This window comes from Rhamphochromis sp. 'chilingali', assembly GCF_963969265.1.
Source record: "Rhamphochromis sp. 'chilingali' genome assembly, chromosome: 9".
Lineage (NCBI taxonomy): Eukaryota > Metazoa > Chordata > Actinopteri > Cichliformes > Cichlidae > Rhamphochromis > Rhamphochromis sp. 'chilingali'.
In genome coordinates, this window is record NC_137936.1 from 36,289,678 (window position 1) to 36,309,982 (window position 20,305).

The window sequence follows — 20,305 nt, forward strand, 5'->3', positions numbered from 1 at the left end:
TTTGGAGATGATGGCTCTCACAAAAGACAGCAGGCAGAGCTGAAGATGCTGAGATTTGAGCTGGAGATGAAGCTGCCAAGCTGGGGGAAAGATGAAGACCACTGAGAAGATCCATAGATGCAGCGAAAAAGGACATGTAGTAGGGTGGTGTGACAGAAGACGATGCTACAGCAGATGGTGTGTTTAGCGCCCCCTACAGGGAACAGCCGAAAGACGAATGTCTGAATCTTTTACCTCTCTAATGTGCATAAATACTTGGATTGACGCCTGTTGTTTACTTCTGTCTGTACCATCCATAGAAAGACATGTTTCGTGAAATCTCAACGTTAAATGTGCCAAAACAGATGTTTCGCAGTGAGCCGATGACGTCATATCATCGCGCCAGAGGACTCCGCTATTGTAGTCTGTCGGGGCGGCAGTGACGGGGGGGCTTTGCTTTATGCCGTCGCCTCATCATCTGTAAGGGGGAACAATAAACAGCGTCTGATGAAAGCAAGTGTCTGTTTTGGTGGGGGGGATCTGCCATCCGAAACCGACCGGCTCTGTCTGCGTGAAATAGGGAATGAACGACGAGACAGCATCGGACAGCTGGAAGAGAAACTCCGGGTGCTCCAGGTAAAGCTAAGCTAACAGCTCCCCCGGTCAGACCACCACACTCCTCCTCCAGTAACAAACAAGACGGGAAGGCTGGCTTTTAGTAGGGTTTCAGAAACAGAGCTGTAAACACGAGCTGCTAGCATTTTTTTTCCTGACAGCTGCATGTTGCAAAACTGTGACGCCAGAATGACGGCATCGGGGCTGCTGGAGACTTTGGTGACATTCGTGGTGTTTTACTCAGTTTCCACACTGTGTTCAGACTCTCCGATAATAAAGTGGCTACACTCACACTGAAAACTTTGGTAAGCTTCCCCTTTCCCATAGAAAGTGACTATTAATGAATAATTAGATCAGCGATGGCTGTATTGATCTACAGCACGTGCATTAAACAGGAAATCTCCACTAAAAGGTTTTTTTGTTTGTTTTTTTGGTCTAAGTCTATCCATGTTTGAGGACCTGAGCTCCATAGAGCTTATCTAGTTGTAACACTGAATTATTCATTATTAAAGCACATTACTGTGGACAGCTTGCACTTGAAGGCTTGAGAAAGAAATGTCTGTGTAGGTTCTCAGTCGTCCAGGTCATCGTAATCTAAGGACCTTGGAAAGAAAAGGGACTGGACTTCTTTGAGTTTCTTGAAGATGTTTTACCTCTCATCTGAGAAGCTACGTCAGTTCTAAGACCAAATGCTGGAAAGTCCTAGATTGTAAGCAACTGTTGATCATGTGCCTCATCACATGGGCCAAGATGTGAAACAGGGTGTTGGTCATTATCAGCAGAGGTTTCGGGTGAACCCACTGTGAGACATTGCTTCACCCTATCATGTGAGTTACATGGGAAGAGATCGCAAAACTACACTATAGGTGGCAGAGAGTTCAAAAATGGTGCTTCAAATAGATGGCTTCTTTCACTCCTCTTTCAAACTGTCTTCTTTGTCCAAAATGTGAATATTGACATCCTTGAAAGAGTGACCTTTGACCTTTAGATGCAGACGTACAGCTGAGTCTTGTCTTGTCGAGGTGGCTCTTCTGTGTTGTGCCGTGCATTTATGAAGTGGCTGTTTGGTTTCTCCAGTGAGAATGAAGCACAACTTTGCACAGATGTTTTATGATCATTTTTGCAGCCATATATTTTTATACAGATCAGACTTTGAAATCATTGCATTTTTCTTCTTTTTACTTCATTTTTTTATTCTACTCTTCTGTCAACATTATTTGATATTTCTGTCAAGTTTCAGGGGAATTAAAATCTCCTTTAATTGGTGAATATAAGCATAGATATATGTAACTGTAATTGTTTCTGTAACTCTAATTTGAAGACAGAGAATTCAAAATATATAGAAAAAGTATCAAAAATATAGTTCCCCGTAATATTTAGTGAGATTTTTACTCTCCTAATAGTTTTTGTTTTAATTTTTTAATGGAATAAAAAACTAGAGTGATTAAAAAATAAAATAAATATAGATATAAAAATGAAAATAAAAATAAATAAGAAATAACAAAGTAAAACTATGAAGTTACACACAGTATATTAAACCCTATATACAATTATTTTTCTTGTTTGCATGAAAAGGTGTTTCTGGAGAGTCTGTCTCATGCGAGGTTTTTCTCTTATGTAGTATTGAGCAAATGCTGGCTGTGAATCCCGGAAAGACGCCCATCAGTCTGCTGCAGGAGTATGGAACGCGGATAGGCAAGACCCCAGTGTATGACCTGCTGAAGGCCGAGGGACAGGCCCACCAGCCCAACTTCACGTTCCGCGTCTCCGTTGGAGAGATCAGCTGCACCGGCCAGGGGCCCAGCAAGAAGGCAGCCAAGCACAAAGCAGCTGAGGCTGCTCTGAAGATGCTAAAGGGAGGCCTCGGAGGTCCTGCTGGAGTTGGTATTGGAGTAGACGGGTTTATTGGGGTTGATGTGTCTACTGATGCAGATGGGTCAGTTTTTCTGTTTAATTTTTATTTATTTTCTTATAAAACAACCTCATTACAGTTAAAATTATTTAAAAATGTTTATCCATACAGCTTAGTCTGCTTTAAACATCTAATAAGCAGGCCAGCCTGAATGTTATGAAGAGCATTTCAACACTTAACAAGAGTAAGATAGAGCGTTGTGTGGTTTCATTGTTTCCTTTTTTGTTTTTTCTCAACCTCTGTGTAGTGCCCAGTCAGAGATGAAGACCACAGGCACTTCACAGCAGTCTGAATGCAACCCTGTAGGGGCTCTGCAGGTAAACGCAGACAGCTACCAAGGTTTCATTTTGCTCTCATTATTTCTGCGGCTTATAAATTTTCCAACTTTTGGTTTCTTTTTTTACTTTGTTCTGTCAGGAGCTGGTGGTGCAGAAAGGATGGCGTTTGCCAGAGTACACGGTCACTCAAGAGTCTGGTCCAGCACATCGCAAAGAGTTCACCATGACCTGCAGAGTGGAGAGATTTGTAGAAATCGGTACGTTGCTTTGTTTCAATCTCTCAGCCTGCGTGCGCGTGTGTATGTGTGTATGTGTGTACCATGCTTACATATCTTTGTGGGGACAAAATGCCTGACCCACGAGTTTCATTTTTGAGACTCAAAATGTGGTTTTAGTGTCAGGGTTACAGTTAGGGTTAGGCATTCAATTTTAATGGTTAAGGTAAGCTGCTAGGAAAAGCATTGTGTCAATTAGATGTCCCCACAAAGACATGAAAACACAATTTTGTGTGTGGGTGTGTGTGTGTTCACTAATGAAATATTATTGATAGAAAACAGCTTAATAAAACTGAGCAAAATCATATATCTTTTGTTACACCTTTCACACTGGTCAACTAAGTTGTGACGTTCCTTGACTTACTCTCTTAAAGCATGAAAACTTAAGAGATATCAAGCACATCCTTTGGTTTCTGATGCAATCTCCTCTTCCTCTCCAGGAAGTGGTACATCTAAGAAGCTAGCCAAGAGAAACGCAGCAGCTAAGATGTTGTCACGCATACATGATGTCCCCGTAGATATGAGGACCAGCAATGATCCTGATGCCGAAGATGATACATTTACTATGGTGGGAATCAAACGCTGTTACACTGACTGACAAATGTTTATTAAGCATCATTAGAGGAATTAGAGTTTAGTTCACTTCTACGTAGTAACAAACTATTTTTGTAAATTTCATTTTTCTGTATTTCCTGAAGCATTATTAATTTAGCATAATCTCTGATTCATATGCTCTGTTGTTACTCTTCTGTCTCATGGTTATTGCACGTAATGACATTGTCCATTAATTCCTGCATGCACAGAACATGGGCAGCAGAGCGGAGTCGGGTAAAAGTAAAGGCTTCAGCTGCACGTGGGATTCTCTGCGTAACTCTGCCGGTGAGAAGATCCTCCAACTCCGCAGCCACCCTCTGGGCATGCCCTCTGATTCCAACTTCTGCTCTTTGCTGAGTGAACTGTCTCTGGAGCAGCGCTTTGATGTCAGCTACCTGGACCTTGGTGAGTTCACAGACCGTACCTGTCACACTTCTCTCTTGCGTTCTTGCATTCTCGTTAAAAGGAGGATGGTATACAAAGCGTAAAGAGCCGCTGCTGATGCGCCTGCTGACAGGAAGAGCTGCATTTTTGTTAGTATCTGTTAAATATGGTAATTCAGTGGAGTTTTCACTGCGCTGCTTAAGATCTGTTAGGTTGTGAAAGCCTCTTACTGTTTCACATCTGGTTTGCACCATCTGCACGCACTTGCAGAGGATAAAGGGTAGATTTTGATGTCATGCCCATAAAAAAAAGGCAAGCTGTGTTGTGGTCGTTATTACTGTCACCAGATATTGAGGAAGTAGCCTGCAGCTGCTTGTTATCTTGGTTTTATGTAGAACCATTTTTTTAATGTGGACAGTTTCAATTCGATTCAATTTTATTTATATAGCGCCAAATCACAAGGCGCTTAAAGCTCTTCACCGAAACAACAGTTTAACGTAGCAGATTTACATTAATGAATCGAATTATTGGCATTTGTTTGTTATCTCTGCTCGATTTATTTGTGTAATTAACACACATTTTCTTTCTTTTTTTTAGTATTAAAACCTGTCACGGTCATTATTTTATCTTCTGCAAACTATATGATCTATGTAATCGTGACAAAAGTGTTAGTTTTTCTTAAAGTACGCAGTAGATGAGGGTAGTTATTACTATATTCTTATATATGTTTTAGTTACAGTAGTTTTGATCATATTATTATTATGCCTGTATATGATAACGGTACATTGAATTAGATGTACAGTATTAATAACAATGTTAACTGTCAAATCTTTCATTCTGAAGTACACCACACATATGTTATGATATTATTTAAAAAGTAGCAGCAATCCTGTAAATATCAATTTTATAATAAAAATGAAACTCGTGATTTTGTATTTTGTTCCTTCTGTTCTCAGAGGAGCGCAGTCTCAGCGGCCTGTGTCAGTGTCTCGTGGAGCTCTCCACGCAGCCAATCACCGTGTGTCACGGCTTCGCCCCAAACATAGATGGTGCCCGAGCCAACGCAGCCCACAATGCACTGCAGTACCTCAAAATCATGGCAGGAGGGAAATGACGAGCGTGTCAGCCCCCCTCCCTCACAGACTTGAACTCACCACTACAAAATGCCATCATAAATTTCTACTTTGGATGACGGAGGCACTTTTGTGATGAACTCAAATAACATGAATTACCTCAAATTTAGAAATGAAGACTCTTTATGCCCCGAGATTTTTTAAAAGTCCTATTGATGATGCCAATGAAGATTTAGTTGCCCCCCCCCCCCCAAAAAAAATCACTTGACATTTACAATATTTATCACTAATTATGTATTTTTACTTTTTTATATCACCTGAATTTATAAATGGTGCTATCGTGGTAAACTATACGTTGCAAATTACTTGAGATAAAATTCTGATGCCGTGAAATGACCAGGGCGTGAAAGGGGTCTGAAGAAAATGGAGTGGAGTCATCCGTTCACTGCTGCTTTGTTAAATCCCTGTTTTCATGCACGGACCTAAAAGAGCCCAGACTTGAAGAAAAATTAAGAAAAAGAGACTGCTGAGTTATTGTCATAGGACAATCATCTTGAAGATTAACCATTTTACACACAAGTGTTAAAAAATGTTGGTTTTAGTATGAAAATAGCCCCCCTGTCACATGCTAGTTCTTTGTTTGGGTCTGTTAGATTAGGTTTATATGATTTAATGTTTAATAAACACATTATTTGTGGCTACACCTTTTGTTGCCCTCTCTCTGAAACAGTCCACTTATATTATTGTGCGGCCTTTACAATAGACCCCCCCACCCCTCCCCCATATGTTCTAATTGGTCAGTTGAACTGACACAGTGGTATCTGAAATCCCAGTGTCTTGATAATGTTTTTAATGTTCTGGGCTTTTTAAGGTAACTTTGATGTTAAATCAGGGAGTTGAAAATGGTTTTATTTAATGAAATGTTTCACATTGCTGTTTCCATGGAAATAAAAGCATGTCACTGGGTCTTCAGAGGAGTAAAATAGTTTTACTGTAAGATTCAGCAAAGGCAGCTTCCCATTACTCATGATGTGTCAAACTAGCCTCCATGCTGGCTTTACATCAGTCCGTTACGCAGTGACATAAATTAGTCTATTATGTTTCAGAACGACTACTTTTGCCGTGTAAGCAAACCTTTTTTTTAACTTTCCAAACAAACAAAGCTAAGCAACCCCCAAAACACTGTTAGAGGCTCTTACATTTAAAACCCCCAAATTAAAGCTGACTGTCTGCTGCGCTGTGCTCTGAATGTTTGGCTATGTTTTCTAAAGAACATTAATATTTTGGAAACTCCGTTATGAATTGCCCTCACGTAGTTTCATGATGTGTCACAGTCTAATTTCTTTTCTTTCTCACACTTTACGTTAAGTTTGTAAATTCATTTCTGTTGCGATAAAGACACAGCTATGTGTTGGCAGAAAAAGGAAGCGGTACAGTGAGTTTTATAATAAATGTTTGTTCTTCTCAACATTAAACTCACTCTCGTGTGTTAAGCTTTCAATATCACACACCAGACAAAGCCATCATGTCATGTGGACTTCCAAAAGTATTAAAACAATCCCCTTGTTTTTCTGTTGATGTGACTGATAAGTTTCCACATAAAAGCTGATGACTCGCTTCCAGAGTATTCAGTGTAACTGCCTGTTGTGTCACTTCACCTTGCCTTACTGTAGCTGTTAGTTGGTAAAATGCTGTGAAGTCATTTAATAAAATTATTTTTTGCACTACTACAGAAAACGTCTGTCGCTCAATGCAGGATGGACACATTTGTGTAGTTTTATTCACACTGACACTGAGTTCAAGGTGCATGAAACTGATGGTGATGCTGACATTAAACTTGTGATGCTCCTCTGCTGTGATACAAAAACAATAAATGGAAGTAAAACGTTAGCTCCACAGGAATAATCTTTGAAATGCAGCCTTTCACCTGTATTATGACTAGATTTCCATTTAAATAAAAGATTTTCCACTGTCTACTTATTAAGAATACAATAATCTTTGTTAAATATGAGCACAATGGAAAAACTTAATACTTTGTTCAAAAATATTCTCACTGAAAAAAACCTTTAAAATCGTGACATGAGCAAGTCTTACAGTACGATGATTTTATTTTGATAGGAAGTCCTCGGCAGAGTTTCACAAACTCAGGCACTGCCGTACATGCTGTTTGCATGAGCTTTCTGTCATCTGCTGTGTCTGTCTGATGAGGGGCTGACTTCTTCGTCTGCGTAGCCGCTGCTGTCCGACTGCATACTGTCACCGCGGACCACTTCACCTATACGAGGGAGCAAACACAGATATGTTCTCCAAACTCTGGGAAGTGCAGCACAAGTGCAGCAGCACACTGACCTACATAGGCACAGAAACACACACCTGCAGAGCTACTTGTGTACACATCTGTCAAGCTCTCATGTGATGCTGAATTCATATTCATGCTCAAACATTCACACACCAGCCACTTTAGCAGGTACGACCAGTCATTAACACATTTATCTAATTGACTAATCACATGGCTGCAAGTCAGGCATGTTCATGTTCAGACATGATCAAGGTGACCTAGTGAAGTTCACACTGACAATCAGAATGGGCAAGAAAGGTGATTTAGATTAAGTGATATGAAGTGTGGCGTGGTTGTTGGTGCCAGATGGGCTGCTCTTTGCATTTCTAAGGTTTACAGAGAATGGTGCAAAAAAAGAGACAATAACCAGTGAGCAGCAATTATGTGGGTGAAAAATTCCTTGTGGATGTCAGAGGAGAATGGCCTTGCAGAAGAGCATCTCTGAACACACAACACATCGGACATTGAAGCATTGAACCTTCCTATGGTGTGGTCAGATTCTGATGTAAACAACATGAAAGCACGGATCCATCCTGCCTTGCATCAGTGGTTTAGACCTGTGGTGGTGTAATGGTGTGGGTGATACTTTCTTGGCACACTTTGGCCCCCTTAGTATGAACTAAGCATTGTTTGCTCCTGACAATCCTTTTATAACTCCAACGTACCCATCTACTGATGGCTGCTTCCACCACCACGTCACAAAGCTCAAATCACTGTGGGTTCGCTGTACTGAAATGACCTCCACACACACCCGATCTCAGTGCAACACAGCATTTTGGGATGTGCTTGAATGGGAGATTCCCATCACAGATGTGCGCAGTACTGTCATTTCAATATAGAAAGTCTGAGGCAGGCTTTCAGCACCTTACTGAATCTGTGAAGAATTACGGCAGTTCTCAAGACAAAAAGGGGTCCAACCCAGCACGAGTAGTGTATATTTTTATACCTGGGTTTGCCTGAATTACTCAGTTCCTCATTTGACCTCAACACAAGACCTCCAGTAAGCTCAAAGTTTATTCACATGTAGCTGAGCAGTGTTACATGGTAACACCCTTTGACTTCACACATTTTAACTGTTATAACTGTGTGCATCTTTTTTTTTTTCTGTCAGCGAGTTTATGACCACTGCTAACTGCAAACAGCTATTTTAAAACTGTGACAAGTCAAATTCCCATAAACTGTGTTCACAAAATAAAAGTCAAGTTCCTCAAATGAGATGTGAGCACACAGGGTACCTTTGTATGGATGTTTTTTTGAAAATGGTGAGGTTGTAGTTCTTGGAGTTTCTGACTGTCCCAAGTCTTCCTCTCCTGCACTATGCACCTAAAAAGACAAGGGGAATGCCTGCTTAGTAACTGTTTAAAAATAATTTCATGAACAATTACACACAGCAAGAGCTGAAGAAGTCATTGCATCATAGATGTCTATCACTATACAGTGTTTGAAGCCAAATATAAGTGAATATAAGAGCCTCTTTTGTATCATTTGGTTAGGTTTTCAATACTTCTGATAAATAATATTGTTATTTGGCCTGTTTTTCTTTACATAACAAACAATAATCAATGATCAAAATCCTTTTGAAAGAGAAAAAATGTAAGCGCAAGACATATTCCTAATGCAGGCTGTATTCTGGGTCAAAGTGAGCAACACAAAACACCCACGTATTATGAATCATAAATGGTTCATCGCCAATACCAAACATTATCAGAGGAAAGAACATATGGAATATTTGAAGGTGAGATTGCTTTTGAGTAATAATTTGATCATTTTGTTATATCCATTTATACCATTTTCATCATGATGATTATGATGACTTGAGCCTGTTTGGAAAATGTTTACTGAATCAGTTTGTGACGTACTCAGTTTGCTTTTGTTTAATGAAAGTCAGCCAAGCATTGTTAAACTCTTTTCAAATGGTAGTGCTGAGATAACAAGCGACATGAAGCCTATTGTAAAACTACTGTACCTCTTCCAGCTCAAAGGAATTAACCTGCTGAAGGTTACTGGAGAGCTTGCCCAGGCTCTGATGCATCAGAGGATTCAGAAACTGTCCTTGCTTCTCTGAAGGAGACTTTTTCTCACCATAGAAACCATGCGAAGCATGACTAGAATCTGATGTTTTCGAAGAAGAGGATGGCACATCATCGCCTTCCCAGCCAGTCACAGTTATGCAGTAATGAGTGTAGCTACTACTGGGTTCCGAGACAGGAAGTGATCTAGATGCGTCCCCCCGCGTGGCCTCACCTGAAGAGGCAACATCGTCTGTGTGTGAATTCAGGTTAGACTTTGTCACGGAGGCTTGTAGACTGAATTTGTGTGATACAGAACAGGATTTATCTGTGCTTTCTCTCTCTGGGGGAGTCAAACTTTCCGGACTGTGTGTCCTTTGACTGCAAAAAGGTGCCCGGTGTACACTCTCGACTATCTGGGGGCAAATTAAATCGTATGTAACCTTGGCAACAGGCTTTAGTTCCGCTGTCCTTTTGTTAGTTTGTGTCAAACATGAGTCTGGCTCTGGCTGACATGAAAATGATTCAGAGTCGGTTTCTATGACAGTTTCTTCTGATAATGATGATGCTACAGATGTTCTTACACCCTGAGTCATGGAGTCATTTTCACCAGAGTCAACATCCTTTGGCTGTTTATTATCATCCCCCATCTCCGTTTCACAGGTTTTATTTCTGTCCTCGAGAATCTCCATGTCCGTCGTTGACTGTTGAGTTTCCAGCCCATTTTCACCGTCTGTGATCTGGTTAACATCCATAGCTGAATTATTGCTATTACATTCCTCCAAATCCAGCTTCTTGTTAACTCCACTCTTGTTTTTCCACACTATATCCACAACTTCTGGCAGGCTGGATCTTTTCCTGGGTGAAGGCTGTGGAGAGGTGGAGTCAGACCCCCGGGGAGAGCCCGTGTAGAGACACATCTTATTGACAGTGTCCTTCAGCCTCTCTACCGGAGAGCGTGGCTCACTTCGAATGCTGCTTCTGAACCGTTCGATCCTCTGCACAGAGGAAGAGAAGGTAAACTCCGGTGTGGACAGTTTCTGGAGAGGAGTGCGGGACACGTGGGAGTACAGGGAATAGAAAGCGTTGGCCATTGCTGTCAGCACTTGAACCTGTCTGAAACGACCTATGGGAATCAAGAGACTTATATAAATGGATATAATTTACCTTATCACAGATCAAATAATTATATACAGATTACAGCTACAGAAGTCAAAGCAAGCTAACCAACAGAAGAACTACAACTAGATAGTCTTACTAGCAAGAGAGAGGCTGGGGTCTTCTTCTCTTATCCGCCTTATTTGTGAATCCAAGAAGAGTCGGAAGTTGATGCCCTGAGCCTGAGAAGGAAAGGTAAAGAAACGAGGAGGGATGCGCACAGTAACCTGTGGCTCCTCACAGCCAAAACCCAGCTCATACAAAGTCTCCTCTGCATCCTCTGAACACAACTCGAGGACATCTGATATACTAGTGTGAGAAAAAGGAGAGAAAATGTTGTATTACAGCTAATGTAATCATCAAAGCATCAAAGATGCAACCACTATAGTGAATAATATGTTAGAAATGGTGTATACCATGTCATCTGAAAACCATTTTTGAAAATTTGGCGAATACTAAATCCTTTAAAAGACTCACGTTGATGTACTTTTCCAGGTTGAGGCAGAGAAGCAGCTAGAAGTTATGCTGTGGCCCAAGTTCATTGATGGCAAACATAGTCCTTGACGTGGGGTGCTGAACATAAGACGTGTCAGATGTTAGACTGCATCCAACCTGCATGTTAAAGCCTTTATTTGTGTGTGATCTGTTTATTCTGACGTGTGGAAGAGTTGGTCACTGACCTGGTGAGCCTGCTCTTTTGTCTGAAGGACGGCTGTCGCACCAAGCTTCTTGGTCACCACACAGTGAAACAAAATTATAAATAAATAACATTAGATCATTTATTTACGTTTCTCTAATACTGATTTTGTAAAATTATAAAGTCACATGATGGACAACAATCACACAGCAAGCTTTGTATATTACAAGTAAATTATTAAATGAGAAATGCCTTTAATATAGTGTAAAGATCACCTATGCTATATGCCTATGACTACCAGTTCTTTACCAAATATTTGTTGTTTTCCTGTTTTGCTGCTACTGCCATAACTACATGCTTATATGCTGACTACTCACCCAGGCTCAGGTTTAACATCTCCATCTTCTACCACAGAAGCTGAAACAAGGAAGGCATGTTAAAATAAATTACAACACCTCTGGGTTCAACAGTTTCCCCAGGCACAATACCACAGGGTTGCTCAAGGAAGAAATTCACTTATCAGGAAAGACAAAACGCTACAGAGGATATAAAGTTGTAGATATATTTCTATGATGTGAGTAAATGTAGAAAATCCCCTTCGGCGCTACTCTTCCTTCATTTAATGCAATGCTTCCTGCAAAGGGACAATCAAGATCTCTAACAAGCAACAACACCAACCTGTCTCAAATTAATAACTTCTGTTAATTAATGGCTGTGTAAATGAAGACTGAGCTTTCTTTGTTTGACAGCTTAAACCTTTAATAACTTTGTACTTTGAACACTGTATGGTTTCAGTTTTATTTCAGTAAGAGACGTGGAAAATATGTGAGTTAGTTTTTGGTATTTTTGTTGAATTATCTGTTTAATATTAGAAGGAATTTTGTTAGGTACACAATTTCAGCTGCGTATTAACACAAGTTTCTTATCAGTCATTCGCATATAAGCAACTCAATAAATTTAGGCATGTGGACATGGTGAAAACAACCTGCTGAAGTTCAAACTGAGCAGAATGGGGATGATTTACGTGACTTTGAATGTAACATGGTTGTTGGGGCCGGACGAGCCTCCACAGTTACCATATCTCAATCCAATAATAGCAACTTTGGGTTTTAGTGAAACAGAAGATTTGTATCACAGATTTACAGCCGACAAATCTGTAGCAACTGTTGAAAAACTGCTGAAAAAATGGGCCAAAATATCTGAAGAATGTTTCAGACCTCTTGTTCAGTCTATGCAACAAGTCTTAAAACCTGTGACCTTTGCTTACAATCCACTAAGCTTATTGTTCCAGAGTCCGAATATCCGCTAGGTGGTTATTAATGTTGTTGCTTAACCCCTACAACAACAATCATATAACAGTTTTTTCATATATGATCTCCATGTGATCCATAAGAATCTGTATATGTGTAAAGTTGTATTTTTTTTTAATAAGTGTGCCCATTCATGACATAACATAAGAGTTATAAACAAAATATCTTTCAAGCTTTCTCAAAAAACATCCTCATGGCACTGCACAACACTGGGTGTGTCACTGACATATAAACTGCTCAGTCTAATTTGAACATAAACAGAGATTTAAAAACATCAGGATGCACAGTCAAGTTTCCTATAGTAATATAGTCTGCTCTATTATTAGTCTTTTACAAGGGTAAGCAACTATTACGTCATTTGTACAGAGAACACATGAAGGTTAGTTTAAGGGCTTGACTAATCTTCAGATGAATATGAGAAAAGTAGTGGTTATGGCTACGTCTTCAGGAAATTAATGCAAAACTATTCTCAAGAAATATCTGGGGTTGTCATTATCTGCAGTTTCCTTTTTCCTTTAACAGGAATTAATATGTTAGATGCAGTCACGTGAAGACAAACACTCAGTCTGATTTAGAAGAGTTAGCAGAGAGAGCAAGGGGCAGGACCTTTGACATCTCCAGTCAATCAATGTGAATTATCCAGAAACACTCCTTTGCTATTCTCACACTGACTCAGTGGCACATCGCACACTCTTTGTACTAGGGAGCTGACACAGAGAGCTAACCCCAGGCAAAAATCTATGTAATTCCTAAAATTCCTTTAGGATAACACTAAGTATGCATGCAGTCATGTATATTTGTCTTCCCATGCATGAACATATACAGCGTATGCTTACCATCTGCTCCAAGACCCAGGTCATCAGCAAAGTTACCGGCTTGGAGCACAGACTCTGAAGACAAGAAAGTCACAGACATGAATAATTACATGAGAAATACTTTTAAAATAAATTTTAAAAATGTAATGTAGACTTCCTCCATGTACATTATTATGAATGTAGCAAATATGAGAAACCTGTATTTTACCTCACCATTTCGTTTTCGTGCAAATTAAAACTTAAAATCGCCTACTGCATCTCCAAAGGAGTAACAAATTCTACTTTTTACTCCACCACAATCTTTTGACAGCTTTAGTTCCTTATCGTACTATGACACACAAAACATCCGTCTATTTGTTGTCCTGCAAACATGTACGTAAATAGGAGCTGAGCAACCAAAGTTGACACACAGGTTTATCTTTGGCCTCTGAAGGTTCTTATCTGTATCAGCTATAATGACATCATCAGGTTGCCTACCATCTATCTAACAACAGGCTAAAATCTCAGAACAAACAATGCTGTTGCGTGTAATAGTTAAACATAATAAACTCCTTGAGGTTCGGTGATTCATTTGAATGAAAAACAGCTCAAATTAGGAACACTGACAACATGTCTGTGCAGGTTCTCAGTCATCCAGGTCATCGTAGTCTAAGGAGCTTGAAAAGAAAAGCGTCTGGACTTCTGTAAGTTGCTTGAAGACGTTTCACCTCTCATCCAAGAAGCTTCTTCAGTTCTAAGGTCAAATGGTGGAGAGTCCCAGATTTAAACCCAGTGGAAGTTTCCCCCCAAAGAGGGACAAAGGACCCCCTGATGATCCTCTACTACTACTACTAATCACATGAGCCAAGGTGTGAAAACGGATGTGGGTCACAATCAGCCAGGGTTTCGGGTGAGCTCATTGTGAAACCTCCCCCCAACCTATCATGTGATTTCCTGAGGTCAGATGGCCAATGTGGAGAGATTTGAGAGAGACCAAACAGCCACTTCACAAGCGCATGGCACAACATAGAAGAGCCACCTCCACGGGACAAGACTCAGCAGTCCATCTGCATCTAAAGGACAAAGGTCACTCTTTCGAGGATGCCAATGTTCACACGAGAGGACAGATGGTTTGAAAGAGGAGTGAAAGAAGCCATTTATGTCCACTGCGAGCGACCATCTTTGAACAGAGGCGGTGGTTTACGACACCAACTCTCTGCCATCTATAATCAAGTTTTGAGATCCCTTCCCAGACGCCTTAACGCCCACTCACATCCTGGGCCATCTGACCTCAGGAATTCGCATGATAAGGTGGGGCCAGGTTTCACAATGAGCTCACCCGAAACCCTGGCTGATTGGGACCTGCACCTGTTTTCACACCTTGGGTCATGTGATTAGGTGGAGGATCATCAGGGGGTCCTTTGTCCCTCTTTGGGGGGAAACTCCCACTGGGTTTAAATCTGGGACTCTCCACCTTTTGACCTTAGAACTGAAGAAGCTTCTCGGATGAGAGGTGAAACGTCTTCAAGCAACTTAAAGAAGTCCAGACGCTTTTCTTTTCAAGCTCCTTAGAACACTGACAACAGAAACATTTGATAACATAACATCAGAATCTGAAACCCTGATAAAAGTATCAGTATGCAGTATTATGAAAAGTAATACTGCATGCCAATATATTTTAAAGCTGAGGTTTGTTTCAGCTCCTACTCACCAAAACTCAGCTGACCGCTGTTCTCTGAGCAGGCATCTGACCTGTAAAATATTCCAATATTTAAAACATGAACACACCCACTGTGAGATCCAATCAGTGTCATGCTTTTATCAAACGAGTGATTAAGTTTGCATAGATAGCTTCATCTGCAGCACGATACTGCCAGAGCTCGTGAGAGCTGCTTCTTAATCAACTTACTGTTGGAATCTGTCAGCTTCCTCTTGTAGGTGTAATAACTCCTTCAAACTAGCCTGGTTACGCTCTCCTATTTCTTTTACTGTACTCTTTTCTGGTGTTACAGGCCATTTCAGTGAAAACGCAGACTATGCAAACTCATTGACCACTAAATGCAACTTCCTTCTTGATAACTGACATAATGTGAACTAATCTGTCTGTGTTCCTTGCAGCAGTTTGATGGAAAAAAAAAGGAAATGATTATTTCCTCCTAGTTATATCATTTTCCCTCTTCTATAAGGAAATATTACAAAGAGTGAAGCAGCAGAAGTTAATTGTGAGGTTTAGTTTGTATGTGATGAAAAATTCTTACGTCTGAAGACATCTATATGTTGATACTCTGGCCACATATTTTAATCATACTCAGTAACAGGTACCTTCTGTGACACTTAACACTGGTTGATCTTCTGCAAACAAGTGTTCCCAAGACAGCAGAAGGTCAGTTCGGAGCACTGGTTTTATAGTTTAAAGTTCATTGTAAAATTATTTTTTTCCAATGGAACAATAATAAGTCATCATCAAAGTTGACTTTGGTGAAAAACAATACTGCGGCTGCCTTGCTGCAGCGTCTTCCTGGAACACCTGACTTCAGAGAGTTTCCACTTGCTACGCGCTGCTCTTTGTTAACCAGTTTCCAGTGACTTACAACTTGTCCTTTAGTGCTCAAAATATCATCTTACAAGAAAAACAAGCAGTAAAACAAGTTGACTTACCCACAGCTGAGAAGCCAGTTCTCAATCTTTCCTGCAAGGCATCCTGTGGAAATCGCACTTAAGATTATGACTGATCCCCACTGAAGGAACACATGCATTGTGCTATTATTAACTGACACTTAGCCGCTTGTTGTCATGTATATCCTGTTATAAACTCGTGTTATTTTTGCTATTGGTCACAACAAATATATTTTTTAACCCACTATTTATTCTTTACCCAATAAACAGGGTATCCAGCTACTTAGGTATCTTCAAGTTCAGCTGGTCACTTGATGTATGCTGAAGATAGTTAATAATAAACCACCATGGAGGACGATCCCTCCCACGTTCCAGAATCTGCTCTTACCATCAGAGAACACATCATCGTCCGCTATGGAGGCAGATGGGAACGGGCACAGAGGCCCTTCCGGGTCTTCCAAAGTGACCCGCTGACGGCTGCTGTTGATCCATGCTCGCCGCCTCACTGTGGAGGACGAGCTCTCCATCGCTTCAATTCACAGGACAGCCGGGGGACATGGCTCTGTCAAAGCTGCCAAGGTGCAACAAAAGAGCCGGGGATGAAATGTTGAAGCAGCAACACAGTGTTAGGCTTTAATGTTTACTTTAGGAGAATGAACACCTCTTTACTCTAAAGTCAATTGTATTCAGGATTTTCAGTGATATTTCCCTTCTCATTAAAATTGAGCCATTTTTGCATAGGGATATTAACAGCCGCTTCCTTATCAGTAGTGTTTCTAAGACATCTGTGCATAGATTATACTTGATATTGCAGTAAAAATGAGGTGGCTACACGCAAATCAATCTAGCTATGACATTAAGTTCAGAGACTATACTGCTTAAGGCTCATCAAAGTCAGACAAACAGTTCAGGTGAAATATTGTACCTCCAGGACAGCTGGAGACAAGATAACAGACACAATATAAAACATGTATAGATAAATATTCATTAAGAATTGGTATGTTATGGTTAAATGTTCATGAAGTGAATTTAGCAGTGCGAACCACATATAAACACAGATAATAGAAAATGATATAAGGTCGCTTCTAGTTGCCTTCAGTATGACTGACTAACAGTTCAGTCTAAACCCCTTCAAAGTAAAAGCAGTTATTATTAATTAAAGGTCGTAATTTACTTTAATGTGTAAGGGAAACCAAGTGTAGTTTAGATAAATTTATCGATGAGATGTAAACCATTAAATATATATGATTATACTAATTAAGAATAATTATTTACTTACTTAATAATACAGCTTACAGGAGCCGTATGTTGGATGTGTGTTCTCGATAATGAGACGGAGTAAGATTTTCTCCATTCAGCTACAGCGAAGCGTCTACATGCTGCCTTAGAGCTCAATCAATGCTGACAACCGAAAAGCAGCCTTACCTTCATCGGCTCGGGTTTCAGTTCTGTATCAGAGGCGTTCTTTGTCTCGTTTCCTGTATGTGGCGACTTAAATACGAGACACTTCATCTGCAATCTTTACAAAACACTTAAAACTGCATCCAGCAGGCTCCCGTTTATCAACGACCGCTCGACGATTCTGGTGATTTCCTTTCGAAAGCAGTCAGTTATAAGTCGGGCTGAATATGCGCGGATCTTGGCGGTGAAGCGGTTTGAGAAGCCTTTGTAGGAAGTAACTTTGCATCTCGTCTGAAATACAAAAGTTTTATCAGCGTGGGATGCAGCTGCTGCACATCCTGCAGAAACAAAAACACAGACAGGTCTGTGGAAATGTCAGAGGCAAAGCTGATGCGACACGAGTGATTTGAATGCAAATCATATGACAGGCAAATAGTGCTTGTTTTTTTTGCACCTCTCCTTTGATATTTGAATTTTACAAAACAAATCAATATTATTTTTGCGTCCAGTGGCCCACAATCATTTTCTTCAGTCGTTTTATTGCGAGGTGTGTAGTTGTTCTCAATGCAGCTGGGAAACTACTTAAAAAGAGCAATGAGTCGCTGAAAATCATAAATAGAAAAAGAAAAAGCAGATTTGCTCTATCTTAGTGTACCATGAAGACACCAAAAAAGTGTAGCCTTGCTAATGCCATGGGAGTACAGAGGCCATTTGTAGCCATCACCCCAACATCCCAGTGCAGTGTGCCACTTAATGCCAGTTTGACATTTTAGCATAATTTTTTGCACTGACTAACACATGTGATGTATCCTCTAAATTTGACTATAGTGACAATCTCTAACTATAGGGCCCATCCTCCTGAAGGGTCTGATTCATCTAATCATTATGCCCAGGTCTTCTACCAGAGGCCTGGGAGTCTGAAGGTCCTGCACATTATGTTGGGTACTCTGGGACTGCACTCCTCTGGACAGAGATGCTCATATATATATTAGAAGGAGCTGACATCAGAAATCCTACCAGCGGCTAGAAAAAGATGACTTACAGGACAGCACAGAGGCTCTGATCATGGCAGCACATGAACAGGCCCTAAGCACCATAAAGGACAGGACTCTACCACAGCTGACAGAACCCAAACTGCCGACTGTGCAACGGCGCCCCAGAGACTATCCAACACATAGTAACAGGATGCAAGACACAAGCTTGGACTGCATACCCTGATAGATACAACCAAGTGGCTGGGATAGTGTACAGGAACATCTGTGTTGCATATGGATTACAAGAACAGCAAGGTCCTAATGTCCTGTGAGACTTCTGAGTTCCAGACCGACAAGCAGCTGCGGGTCAACCAACCAGACATAGTGATGACTGTGGTAATACCAGTAGACAGCAACATTGGGAAGGAGCACGAGGAGACAGAGAACTACCAGAAGCTGAAGGAACAACTGGAGCAGATGTGGAGGAATAGCCCAAAGTAATCGTGGTGGTAAGAGGAGCTGTAAGAAGCTGTAAACCTGCAGATTCCTCGCACAACATCAGAGGTCTCTTGTCAGAAGAGGGCAGTCCTGGGATTTAGAGTATTCAGAAATCAGGACTATCCATGCAGTAAAGTACAAAAAATGTGAAAATAAGCGTCATTTAATGAAACCAGTAAAGATACGAATGAGTTGAACTCAGTTCTGCCCAGTATTTATTGAATTTTATTATAACCTTAAAATGAATTGCCCACCCCTGATTTAGGCTATTTATTAATCAACATTTGTCACCTGATTAATAAATAACATTTTTTATTTGATTATTCTTACTTTTTAATAATCACCTACAGGTAAAAAGCTGTAAAAGTCATGTTTTAAATAAATGTTAACATTTTCCACTATGATGCATATCTAGTATTTTCCTTTAAATATTCACAAAAAATCACTTAATGTAGAAACTGTTAATTTAAAAAAACAAACTGTGCCATTGAAACGCAGGAGCAATGGTTTCTGAAAATAACTGTGGGTCCACATTTACAAGTTTTTCAGATATTTTGCATGTAGGCTGTAGTTTTATTTATCTGTTGTAAGGACAGTACTGTATTTTATGAAATGCTGTAGTGATGTTACTTTCTGGGCTAATACTGGACAAAAAGCTGATGTTATGATTGTCTGCATAGTAAAGTATATGATGAAAAGCCTCTCTTTAACGGTATCGTATCACTCCATTTATTTCCAGACTACATGAATGCTTCAGTTAGTGCTGCTAGATCAGTTCAGAGTGTGGTGGTGTCATGCATGCATCAATGTGTGTCGGTAGAAGTATTCATATCTGCGTCTAATTGAAGAAGTGTCAGCGATGGAGTTCACACAGAGGTGGGTGGCTGCAGGACTGGCCTGGGGATGGGCTCCACCCTCTCTCTCCTGTTTACACGGGCACATGTGCTGCCGTATTGACAGCCCCCTCACGAATCCTAATAATACAAGCCCTCCCACAGGCGAGCCATTTTCTCCTCCCCGCGCGGTTCATAGCCAGTGTGTGCGTGTGATGGGGAAATCTTCACCGCCACCCTGGCCAACTCCTCCCGCCTCCTTGCCGTTTCCCGACCCACCGGGCGCCACCAGGGAGTGGCCAGTGGCCACGGAGGCAAGACTTAAATACCCATGCGGCCTTCCTCCTTTCCCACCTCCGTTTTCAAACCAATACACGAGCCTTAATGTCTCAGATGGACAACACAGGCTCAAGTATCTGACCGAATAAAGGCGATCGCCCATATTCCGAGAACTGTTTACTCATGGCGTCTTTTAAGCGGAAAAAGATAACCAAACGTCAATCATACTCAGGGGTACAACCTACAGTGCTTGGTTCCGCCCAGTCTTCTGCCTCTAGCCCAATTACATTGTCCGACTGATACTCGTTGGCAGAAACGCCCTTCTCCATTGGAGAAAAGAAGCGATTG

General features: G+C 40.7%; 2 protein-coding genes across 8 annotated transcripts; one reads left to right on the forward strand and one right to left on the reverse strand.

Annotated features, from left to right (window-relative positions):
• Positions 1-391: 391 nt before the first annotated feature.
• tarbp2 (TAR (HIV) RNA binding protein 2) lies at positions 392-5,358 on the forward strand. The gene is made up of 7 exons (XM_080891752.1): positions 392-615; positions 2,216-2,530; positions 2,754-2,823; positions 2,924-3,041; positions 3,500-3,627; positions 3,863-4,058; positions 4,994-5,358. Exons 1-7 carry the CDS (start codon positions 563-565, stop codon positions 5,149-5,151), a joined length of 1,038 nt encoding a protein of 345 aa, XP_080747878.1. The 5' UTR covers positions 392-562; the 3' UTR covers positions 5,152-5,358.
• On the reverse strand, positions 5,330-20,197 carry tespa1 (thymocyte expressed, positive selection associated 1). Of its 7 annotated transcripts, none has more exons than XM_080891746.1 (12): positions 17,398-20,197; positions 16,361-16,543; positions 16,015-16,057; positions 15,068-15,108; positions 13,399-13,452; positions 11,630-11,669; positions 11,296-11,343; positions 11,093-11,188; positions 10,716-10,924; positions 9,415-10,583; positions 8,684-8,771; positions 5,330-7,385 (listed from the first exon to the last, which is right to left on the reverse strand). In XM_080891746.1, exons 2-12 carry the CDS (start codon positions 16,497-16,499, stop codon positions 7,294-7,296), a joined length of 2,019 nt encoding a protein of 672 aa, XP_080747872.1. In that variant the 5' UTR covers positions 16,500-16,543; positions 17,398-20,197; the 3' UTR covers positions 5,330-7,293. The 7 variants fall into 7 exon arrangements, with proteins under 7 accessions (XP_080747872.1, XP_080747873.1, XP_080747871.1 ...); XM_080891747.1 differs by lacking the exon at positions 17,398-20,197 and adding an exon at positions 17,252-17,389 and having other exon boundaries at positions 11,296-11,340; XM_080891745.1 differs by lacking the exon at positions 17,398-20,197 and adding an exon at positions 17,252-17,389.
• Positions 20,198-20,305: the final 108 nt, after the last annotated feature.